This window comes from Lissotriton helveticus, chromosome 4_1 (assembly GCF_964261635.1).
Source record: "Lissotriton helveticus chromosome 4_1, aLisHel1.1, whole genome shotgun sequence".
In the NCBI taxonomy this organism is placed as follows: domain Eukaryota; kingdom Metazoa; phylum Chordata; class Amphibia; order Caudata; family Salamandridae; genus Lissotriton; species Lissotriton helveticus.
Window position 1 is genome coordinate 2,112,563,124 of NC_136063.1, and position 12,053 is coordinate 2,112,575,176.

The window sequence follows — 12,053 nt, forward strand, 5'->3', positions numbered from 1 at the left end:
TCTGTTTCTAGGCTGATAACTAGGTTATCCACCTCTTTGAGAACGAGGGAATCAGAAGAGATGAATCTAAATTGTTTCGATATAATGTCTGCCACTACGCCCCCTGTGCGACCTGAGGGCCGGTCGACGTGAAGGATGTAGTAGTCAGGAGGAAGGGCCGCAAGAATGTCAGGCTGGGAGTTGGTGGTAAGCCAAGTTTCAGTGAGTAGCAGTATATCGGGTTTTTCTATGTCGAGAAGAATAAAAATGTCTAAGTGGTGCTTTACCAGAGAGCGTGTGTTCAGGTACAGCACGCGAAGGGTTGTCACGCTCGTTGCAAGGCCTATGCCGTGCTTGGGGCTGTCGGGGATGTTGGACATCCCTCGGGCAATACCGGCGGAGTTAATCTGCCGCACAGCGTCAGAAGGGGGTGACAGAGGCACAGTTTGTAGCTTTTTAAGAGAATTTGGCGAATAGGATAGCAATTGATCAGCGTTCCTAGGCCCTGGGCCCGGACGGACGCAGACGGGCTTGCCTTTGGGGCACCGCCGGCGCGCACCGCTGCGCCCGTCCGCTGCGCTCCCTATAGGGGGGGGGGGCATTTTATAGTGACTGGTGCGGGAGGGGCCGAGCACTAGATCGCTCGCCCAATTCACCACCAAGATGGCGGGCGCCAAGGAAACGAGTCGGACCCCAGGCAGCGTCTAATCGGTTGCGGTGGGGCTAAGGGGCATGGGCCAGGTAAGCGCTGGGTAGCTAACTGTTTTCAAAGTGATCACAAAACTAAAAACACAATCAAGTGCTGAACAAAATAATAATGCAGTGTTAATTGAAATGCGGCGTAAATTACAATAACAGCATACTAGTCCCGGCTTCCCCCTCAGGACAATCACTCGCACACTCTCAATCCCATGTAAGTGTATCTAAATAAGATAATGTTGGAACAGACACAGGTTTCCGGGGAGGCAGGGAGGGCACGTACCACTCTGCAGCCCTCTATGCCAAGAACAGATGCATACTGGTAAGTAGCATATTCCGGTTGAGGCATATGGGCTGCAGATGGTACATTATGAATAGATTACACAGCAGTTACCTCCCTAGCGGTGGTCACCAGTGTCTGTTGCAACAGTTTGAAATAAAGTTTTTAATACAGCCTGGCCCACATTTGCAGGTTGTCTTGCCTGCACGTCAACACAGTAGTGTTTTGTGAAGGTATGCGGTGTAGACCAAGTTGCTGCTTTGCATATGTCATCTAGGGGAATGTTCCCTAAGAATGCCATAGATGCCCCTATTTTGCGTGTAGAATGAGCTCTAGGGGGAACAGTTAGTGTTCTTATTGCCTTTATGTAACATATCTGTATACATTTTACAATCCACCTGGCAATACCTGCTTTAGAGATAGGGTTGCCTTTATGTGTTGGGGAAAACGCTATAAATAGTGGTTTGGTTTTTCTGAAAGTTTATGTTTTCTATGTAATATAATATTGCCCTTTTGACATCTAGTGTATGTAGGGCCCTCTCTGCTACAGTCTGTGGCTTTGGAAAAAAGACTGGTAGTTCCACTGGCTGATTGATGTGGAATGCCGAAATTACTTTAGGCAAGAACATTGGGTTTGTTCTAAGAAGCACTTCATTCTGGTGTAACTGTAGAAATGGTTCTTGTATTGTTAATCCTTGTAATTCACTCACTCTCCTGAGGGATGTAATGGCTATAAGGAAGGCCACCTTCCATGTAAGATATTGTATTTCACACCTATGCATAGGTTCAAAAGGTGGCCCCATTAGTCTGGTGAGTACTATGTTGAGGTTCCAGACTGGAGAAGGTGGTAGTCTTGGTGGAATAACTTTTGAGGCCTTCCATGAAAGCCTTAATTGCGGGTACCCTAAACAGGGATAGATGTTGCCTGTTTTTCAGGTATGCTGCTATAGCTGCAAGATGTACTCTATGGACGTGTAAGCAAGGTTACATTGCTGTAAGTGTAGTAAGTAGCAAATAATATTTTGCGTAGATGCGTCCAGAAGGTTGATGTTGTTACTGTTACAGTATACAGCAAACCTTTTCCACTTTGGTGCATATCAGGCTCTGGTGGTGGGACGTCTTGCTTGCTTAATTTCCATACAGTTTGGAGGTAAATTTAAGTATCCAAATTCTAAGACCTCAGGAGCCAGATCGCTAGGTTCAGTTGTTTGGGATCTGGGTGCATTATTTCTCCATGGTTCTGTGTAAGGTGCATGGGTGAGATTCTTAATTTTTGGTGTGGCACCTGTGAGTTGTAGGAGCGTGGTGAACCACGGCTACCGTGCCCACGTGGGTGCTACCAGTATCATGGTCATTGAATGCTGTTGCAGTTTTCGAACCACTAATGGAATTAGTGGGAGAGGGGGAAAAGTGTATGCAAATTTGTTGGACCAATTTATCCATAATGCATTGCCCTGCGACAGGTAGATGGGTACCTGGATGCGAAGCTTTGGCATTTTGTGTTCTGATGAGTGGCATAGAGATCTATCTCCGGTTATCCCCATCTTTGGAAGAATGGCTGCAGTATTTGGTTGTGCAGTTCCCATTTGTGTATTTGTTCTGACTCTCTGCTTAAGATGTCTGCTATCTGATTTTGAACTCCTGGAAGGTGTTCGGCTAACAGATAGATGTTTTGAGGAATGGCCCATCTCCAAATTTCCTGCGCTAGTCTGGATAGTTGGAGAGTGTGTGTCCCCCCCCTGTTTTTGAATATAACACATCGCTGTCATGTTGTCTGTTCTGATCAGGACTGCTTTGTTGAGAATATGCATTTGAAAAGCTTTTAATGCTAGGAACCCTGCTAGTAGTTCTAGATGATTTATGTGCAGTCGTTTGTGCTGTACACTCCATCTCCCTTGTACTGTGCATCTCTCCATATGCGCTCCCCATCCAGTGAGCGATGCATCCGCTGTTAGTACCACTTGTGGAATTGGTTCTAGGAACGACTGCCCTTTGGAAATGTTTGTTGTATTCCACCACTTCAGAGAGCGATGCGTGCGGTCGTCTACCAACACCAGATCTGTAATCTGACCTTGAGCCTGATTCCACTGTGTTGCTAGACATTCTTGAAGCGGACGCATTTGTAGTTTGGCATATGGGATTAACAGTATGCAAGAGGACATCAGCCCTGATAACTGCATGAACACTCAAGCGGTTAATGAGTGTTGCGGTTGAAATCTTTGAATTAAGGTGAGCATTGTTTGAATCCTGACTGGATTGGGGTATACTATGTCTTTTTCTGTATTTATAGTAGCCCCTAGATATTGTTGAACCTTGTTTGGTTGCAGGTGGGATTTTGTGTAGTTCACCGTAAACCCTAGCTGGTGCAGCAGTTGAATTGTCTTTTGTGTGTTTTGAAGACATTCCTCTTGTGACTTGGCCTTTATTAGCCAGTCGTCCAAGTAAGGGAAGACATGTATTTGCTGTCTTCTTAGGTGTGCCGCAACCACTGCTAGGCATTTTGTGAACACCCTTGGTGCTGTTGTGACTCCAAACGGAAGGACCTTGAACTGATAATGTCGTCCTTCTATTACAAACCTGAGGTATTTTCTGTGAGCTTTGTGAATTGGAATATGAAAGTAGGCGTCTTTTAGATCCAGTGTAGAAAGAAAGTCCCCTTTATTCAGTAAAGGAAGTACCTGTTGGAGCGTGATCATGCGGAAATGTTCCGAATTTATGTATGCATTGAGGACTGAGGTCTAGCATAGGCCTTAGAGATCCGTCTTTTTTGGAATTAGAAAGTATAGCGAGTATACTCCTGTTCCTTGTCGATGTTGTGGAACCTCCTCTATCGCATGCTTTTGTAGCAGTGATAGTACTTCCTGTTTTAATAATGTCAGATGATCTTGACCCATTGGACGCTGTCTGGGGGGGATGTTTGGTGGGGTAGCAGTGAGTTCTAGGCAATAACCATGTTGGATAATTTGTCACACCCACCTGTCTGATGTGATGTTTTTCCCAGACAGGTAGGAACTGTGATAGGCGTCCCCGACCGGTGTTGCATGGTCTGGGGGGAGCTGTATGAAGTCACTGTTTTGGGGTAGGAGAGTTTCGGTTGTTGTTTCCGCGACCTCTACCCTTGTTGTTGTTACCTCTGTAACTGCCTCTAGAATTACCTTTGGGTGATGTTGGTGTAAAAGAGGTTGATTGCTGGCCTGTGCCTGTATTCTTAGATCCGCCTCTATAGGTGGACCTACGAAAGGAACCTCTCTGAGATGGCTGTTGCAATGCTCCCATTGACTTAGCCGTTTGTGTCCTTTTTCATTTTCTCCAACGCCTCATCTGTGCTTGAGCCGAAGAGTGTTTTCCCATCAAAAGGCTGGTTCAATAAAGAAGTTTGTACCTCCTGTTTGAACCCTGAGACCCTGAGCCATGCATGTCTTCTTAACATGATACTGGTGTTTATAGATCTTGCCGCAGTGTCTGCTGCGTCTAAGGCGCACCTAATGGAAGTGTTGGTTATTATCGTCCCTTCTTGTATCAGCTGATCTGCCCTTTTTTGATGTTCCTTAGGGAGATGTGTAATGAGTTTCTCTAACTCATCATAATGAGCTCTATCATAGCGTGCAAGTAACGCTTGAATATTTGCTATGCGCCAGCTGTTTGCTGCTTGGGATGCTACTCTCTTGCCAGAGGCATCTATTAACTTGGACTCCTTGTTAGGAGGAGGAGCTTCTCCTGCTGTTAGTGAGTTCGCCCTCTTACGAGTATTTGAGACTGCTAACGAGTCCAGAGGTATTTGTCCCTTAATAAATACGGGATCTTTTGGGGCTGCCTTATACTTTGTCAATTCTTGGGTTTAACACCCTAGCCCTCACAGGATCTTTAAATATGTCTGATGTGTGAGTGAGGAGACCCTTAAGCATTGGTAGTGTCCCTGAAGATTTTTGTGCAGCAGGTAGTGTTTCTAAAAGGAAATCTTCTATCTGAGGTTCCGCATGTAAATCTACCTTGTGGTATTTTGCTGCCCTATTAATCAATTGTGCAAAACCCGAATTATCAAGGGGAGAGGGTTTTGAGGGATACAGGTCAGGGTCATTATCTGTCACTGCATCATAATCTTCCCCTGGGTCTGTATCTTCTGGGATAGTATTGTTATCATCCCTAGGAAGGTCCTCATTCCCTGTGTCACTTTCTACATCGGTTTGAGGTGTAGATGGGCATGGTGTAAAAGGTCGAGGGATAGCTGGCAGAGTATGAGGAAGAGGAGAAGAGGGAGTGTCCATAGGCTGTGGAGAAAGGGGAGGAGTTGTATTTGTCCCCATTGTTCTCTTCTTAGGAGGAGGAGCTTTCTCCTCCAACGGTTGAGTCTTCTTTTTAGGTAGTTTTGTCCCCACCATGCCAGTTTGTGGATCAATGTACAAAGTCTTTTGTTTTGGATCTGTTTGTTGCTCCTGTGTCGGTACCGAAGTCTTTGGGTCCGATAGGTGCTTTTGCTTCTGTGTCTCGGTGTTATGTGTTTTCGGCACCGAGAGTTTGCTCGAGTCCGATTTTTTCGGTGTCGAGGGAGTCTTCGACGTCGAAGCATGTTTCGGTTTTGACATGGAATGTTTCGACTTCAAGCTCTCTTTGGTATGGAGCTTCGGTGTCGATGTCGACCGTTTCTCGGATTCGACATAGTGGGAGACCGAGGGTTTCGGTGCCGAGCCAGAAGGCGGGACGTCAAACTTTTTTCGGTTGTCTGACCGGGCTCGAAGGCGGGGTCGACACCAATCGGGGTCGGTTTTTTGGCAAAGGGACGTCGCCACTCACGGTTTGATGAACGTCGACTACTTCGACATCAGACTCGTCCGCTTCTGACCCCGACCCGTCCTCATATTCTTCCTCCTCCTCTTCGGGGTGTTCAACCTAGAACAGTTCTGGGATTGCATCCGACTCCATCCTCAACATCTCGTGTCTTCAGGCTCGACGGTTTCTAATAGTCGACTTGGAGGAGAAAGCCACACAGGCTTCACAATCCCTGGATTCGTGGTCAGGTGACAGAGGTTGCACACCTCGTGTAGGTCCTTGTGTGGGAATTTAGCACCACACGTTGGACATTTCTTGAATGGAGTCCTTTCCATGGACTCCGGGCTGGACTACGTCGATATAGGCCTCCCGGTCCCGTCGACGTAGAGTTGGAAATCTTTGGTGTTGACGTCGAAGCGCGTCAAAATGGGAATGAACTCGCGCTCGATAAACAATACCGTCGAATTGGAAAGGGAATACGCGCCGAAATATAACTTTTTTTCTCAAAGTCGATCCGGAGCCCCCCGATCCTCATCCGAACCCGATGGCGGAAAAAAACAATCTAAGGATGGAGCCGATGCCCATGCGCACTATCACACAAGGGAGGAGTCACCAGCCTCGTGACTACAAAAGACTTCTCCAAAAGAAAAACAAGTGCAATCATCCGAGCCCAACACCAGATGGCGATCTATTCATAATGTAACATCTGCAGCCCATATGCCTCGAACATAAAGTTATCAATCTTATCACCAACTTTGAACCTTGTAATACATTTTTCATTCCTTCACCTTCCAGCACGGAATTTCCATTACGAATAGGTTCTTTTGAATCTTACAATGCAGTTTTTGCCATTATTGGGCAATTCATTCACAAATTGTAGCTGATAAAAATCATGTGTTAAGAGCTAGTATGAAGCTCAAGGATTGTTGCACAGTCTACAGCTGCGGTGTAATGGTTTTCTACTTCATATGAATTAAATATAATCTTTGTTTCTCCATCAAGAGAGGAACTGCAGTTGGAGATCAGCTCTCTTTTCAATGTTACCATCTTGTCATCTAAGCTTTTCAGCCACTCTGAAAGCATCAACTTTAATGAAAAAGTGCACTAGGGTGAGCATTTATTCTGAGAAACCAAACCTATTGAAATTAAGGTATACCTTCAAGACATTGCCCTATTCATACTAGTGATCAATTCTCTAAAGAATTATTTTTTGAACCCTCAAAATGCATACAGGTATATGTGCTTCAGAAAACATTAACATTTATAACAGGTAACATTTAAGTACCATCCCTTACAAAGCGACCAACACAAAATGCATGTAAAGGAAAACACTTCAGATAAATACCTAGTCACACATTTTATTCACTTGTATAGCGCACTAATCACCTGAGAGGGTATCCAGGCATTAGGGAAGGTGTGTTGGTATGTGGCCCCTAAGGCGCTTATGAGAAGTGCCAGGTTTCAGTTTCTTGTGGAATTCAAGAAGGGAGGAGGCTCTGATGTGTTGAGGGAGGCTGTTTCAGTGATTCTGAGTGTTGTCTAGATGATGGTGAAGTTAGAGGTCGGTTGTGAGTGGTCTAGTGATGGTCTTAATCACTATGAATGGATAGGAAACCAGAGAGATGTATCTGAAGTTGCTCAGTTGATTCAGGTTGGCTATGGGCTTCTTGATGAGGGTGTTTATGCTTACAAATTCCATCCATTTTGGAAAGCGCAGATGTGATTGAGGTGTTGATGACGTGGGTAAGGGTGGTGCTTATTGGTGATGTTCCCAGGTTGTAGATGTGGTGGAGACCTGGATTAGTTGGGGCCAGAGTAGTTCTGCCTGTCGCTGTGTAATTTCTTGTGAGGGTTGTCCATTCGGTCAGATGGCAGTCAAGTCATGGCTAAAGGTGGGTTGGCTAGCAACGAGTTCTCTCAGGTTGGGTTGGTGTGCAAAGTTGATATAGATATTTGCAGTTTTGCTGTGGAAGTTGGATAGGTTCCCACAGAGTTGCTGGGAGGCAGCAGTTTCTGACAGTGGCTCCTTAACGATCGAGAAGATCTCCTTGCAGCTGTTGAAGCTTCCTTCAATTTGGTCAACTAGAGCTTTTTTCTTGGTGTCTCTTATTTGCTGGTGATCACGTCTAAATGCAGCCTTGTAGGTAGTTCTGTCAGTGGAACAGTGCTTGGCTCTACATTTCCTTTCTAGCATTTTTCAGTGCTGTTTGGTGTGTCAGTTGTCCCCTGCGTACCAGCTGGCCTGATTGTATGCTCTACTATGTTTGTCGGGATTTGATGAGTGGGAATCTGCGCATCTTTTGATCTGTTTGTTTAAGTGGACGTCCTTGTTTAGGTTGTCTGTGGGGCTAGGTTGATTGCACCAAGAGCCCTGAGCAAGTCTGCTTCTGTGATTTTACCCCAGCTGCGGTTTGGAAAGCTGAACTTGGTAATGGTGTTGACTTGGTGTGTTGATTTCGCAGCGGATGATGGAGTGGTCGGTCCATATGAGCAATGTGGTGTAGTTGTATTTGATGCTGTCCCTTGTTCTGAAGATGGGGTCTAGTGTGTGTCCTGCAGTGTTTGTTGGTTCTGGGACAAGCAGGGTGAGCCCGATGTTGCTCAAGCTTTCGAGGAGTGTTGTGTCTCTTCCATGTAAAAGAAGAGGTCACCAGGAAGAAAGTAGGCTCTGGAGCTTATGGTGAGTGGAGAAACGAAGTTGCTGAAAAGGTTGGTAAAGGTGGCTCGTGGTCTGGGTGGCCAGTAGGTTAGGACTCTGTTCAGGGTGAAGTTTTCTGAGATTTACAGCTTGAAGTGCAGGTGTTCCATGAATGGGGTAGCGTCCTCTGTGGATGTTGTGCATTTGATTGCCTACTGGGATTGCCGTGGCAATGTTGGGAGCCGATGAGGGGTTGAGCCAGGTCTCTGTGATAAAGGGGATGTGAGGTGCATCGCTACTCAGCAAGTCCCATATTTTGAGAAACATGCATGTGAGTGGGTCTTGACGTGCAGGTTTGCTGTGGCGTGTGGTGGAACCTGTGAGGCCACTTTACCCATGACATTTGATAAAGTTTTACGCAGTGTGGAAGCAAGTCTCCCTGAAACCTGTTTAGTCTACCAGCTTTCCTGTTACAGCTCTTATCCCAATCAATTTTCAATGTCTACTTAATGGCCCTTATAAAAAAAATAAAAAAAACAGCAACCTTAATAAAGTGATTTCTAAAACATTACTATATTTGCATTAACAGTGACATTTAATGTGGTTTCCGATCACTGAACCTTAAGTTCTTACCTCCCAGTCCAGGTAATCACACACATCTTCAAAGTTTGTTAACAGAGACACAGAGCAAAAAAGCCGTGGCAGCTCATCCCTCGTCATTGGGGGGAAACGGCTGTCTTTAAGGGCACTAATTGGAGGGAAGAAAACAGATATTTGAAGATCCATATCACTGTGTTCATTTTTAAAGATATCGGGTTGCTGTTTAAATGATTAAATCATTCCATATGATCCTCTAAACTGTATTATAACTCCAAGCATTTAGCTATTTGTAGTACTTCAGTAATTTCCTTACAGAGGCCTGTGCAAATAAGATTGCTAATATTTCAAGGCCCCACACAGTATTACTAACAAAATAGTTAAACAGTCACTGAGACAAACAGTAGGTCACAAAGCTTTTATTATACCAAACTACTACAGAAAAAGCGCATTTTAAACGGCAACAGTATGTAAATGTACCTTTTCATGTTACAGCTACAAATGCTGCAACAGATAACGTGGACTGAGACGTGTTGCAATAACTGACCTTCGAGATAACCTAGTTCACACCCATAAATTACTGGTTAGCAATGATGACCTACTCTCAACATACATAGGCGATCCAGTATACACTACAACCATCCTGATGCTTCTGTCCACATTGGTCCTCCCCTGCTGATACACCACCCGCCCCCCGAGAATACCCTAGGCAGTGGGGCCTCTTCATCCCTATTCTAAACATAGGACGGACCCACACAGAGCAGTTACGCGTTTGCTGTGTTTTTTCCTGGGACTTAGTATATGATGAGTTGCTTGTCCTAAAGGGATTGTTATTGTAAATGTTTACTCTATGCATTGTAACCTGCGCATGTTGACTATCTGACCTGATGTAACCAACAATGTTCTTCAAATTCCATGCCCTGTCACTGTAAAATCAATAAAATGGTTTTGAGAAAAATTCAAATGCTACAACAGAACATGGCAGTTTCACTTGGAACACTTGCCTTACCTTATGACCGCAGTAGAGCACACCAGTAATTGCCTCTAGCTGATTAGGCTGCAAAATGCCAATACAAAAAGGGGCAATACAAAGCTTTAATAACTTGAGTATAGGAAAAACCTTACAAGCACGGACGTATACATGTTTAATTAATAGAACGGTATAAGTAAAATGGGCAAGTGTACAAGGTAAAGAAAGTAGGGATCTTAGCATGATTTAATTTACCAAAAATAATCCATTAAGTGTAATGGTCAACACCCCCACCCACTACGCCGGCCACACGCTTGATCCAGTCTTCTCATCCAGCAAGCACATCACCTTCAGCCACTCCACCGGACTCCACTGGACCGACCACAGCTGCGTCCACTTCAGCTTCAGAAAAACCACAACCCACCACCACCCGCAACAGGTTCCTCACAGAAGCTGGAGCAAGATCACCGCCGACCAGCTCACCACCTCCCTCAGCCAGATCCCACCTGCCAGCACCCCGGACCCCAACGAAGCAGCCCGCAACCTCACGCAGTGGCTGACCGCCTGCGACGACGACCTCGCACCACTGAAGAACCCTCCCAGCAGACCCAGAAGCAAGCAGGCCCCCTGGTTCACCGACGAACTCAAGGACTCCAAGAAGACCTGCCGCACCTTCGAGAAAGCCTGGCTCCTCAACCAGACCACCGACAACATGACCGCCCTCAAACACGCCACCCGCAAGCACCACCAGCTCATCCGCACCGCCAAGAAGAAATCACTGAAGGAGCGACTGGACAACAACGCCCACGACAGCAAGGAACTCTTCAGCATCGTCAAGGAGTTCTCCAACCCCAGCACCGGCAACAACAACATCACCCCTTCACAAGATCTCTGCGACTCCCTCGCCTCGTTCTTCCACCGCAAGATTGCCGACATCCACAACAGCTTCGTCGCACCATCCACGCACCCAACCGTCGAACCAACGCACCCCACCGCACCCTCCACACCTGGACCACGGTGACCACCGAAGACACAGCCCGCACGATTAACACCATCCACTCCGGTTCTCCAACCGACCCCTGCCCCCACCATGTCTTCAACAAGGCCGACTCCATCGTCGCACCCCAACTCCGGGACGTCATCAACACCTCCTTCAACACCGCCACCTTCCCGGAGTGCTGGAAGAATGCAGAGCTCAGCGCCCTACTGAAGAAACCAACAGCGGACCCCACCGATCTCAAAAACTTCCGCCCCATCTCGCTCCTCCCTTTTCCGGCCAAAGTCATCGAGAAGATCGCCAACAGACAGCTTGCCGCCTTCCTCGAGACAAATGGATCCCTCGACCCCTCGCAGTCCGGTTTCAGAGCCAACCACAGCACCGAGACCGCCCTCATCGCAGCCACCGACGACATCCGAGCCCTGCTCGATAACAGGGAAAACAGCAGCCCTCATCCTCCTGGACCTCTCCGCAGCGTTCGACACGGTCTACCACCGCACCCTAGTCCAACGCCTCAGCAACACCGGCATCCAAGAGAAGGCACTGAAGTGGATCATCTCGTTCCTCGCCAGAAGAACACAGAGTCCGCCTCCACCGTTTCGATCCGAGGCCACTGAAGTCATCTGCGGCGTCCCGCAAGGATCATCACTCAGCCCCACCCTCTTCAACATCTACATGAGACCTCTCGCGACCATCGCACGCCAACACAACCTCAACATCATCTCCTACGCCGACACCCAGCTGATCCTCTCCCTCACCAGAGACCCCGACACCCCCAGAACCAGCCTCCACGAAGGGATGAAAGACGTCGCCGAGTGGATGAAGAACAGCCGCCTGAAACTGAACTCAGACAAGACGGAAGTCCTCATCCTGGGACCCTCACCCTCCGCCTGGGACGACTCCTGGTGGCCCCCAGCCCTGGGCACCGCCCCCAAGCTAACAGACCACGCACGCAACCTGGGCTTCATCCTGGACTCCTCCCTCTCGATGACCAGACAAGTCAACACCGTCTCCTCATCATGCTTTCACACCCTCCGCATGCTCCGCAAGATCTTCCGATGGATTCCGACCGAAACCAGGAAGACGGTCACCCAGGCCCTCGTCACCAGCCGACTGGACTACGGAA

The 12,053-nt window shown here is 47.2% G+C and overlaps 1 protein-coding gene across 1 annotated transcript in view; it reads right to left on the reverse strand.

The window, feature by feature from the left end:
• The window catches only part of AMMECR1 (AMMECR nuclear protein 1), a 601,030-nt gene that overhangs the window by 224,610 nt on the left and 364,367 nt on the right, over nucleotides 1-12,053 (reverse strand). Inside the window, exon 3 of the mRNA XM_078688798.1 lies at nucleotides 8,997-9,111. Within this exon, the coding sequence (XP_078544924.1) occupies nucleotides 8,997-9,111 (115 nt within the window). The remainder of the gene's footprint in view (nucleotides 1-8,996; nucleotides 9,112-12,053) is intronic.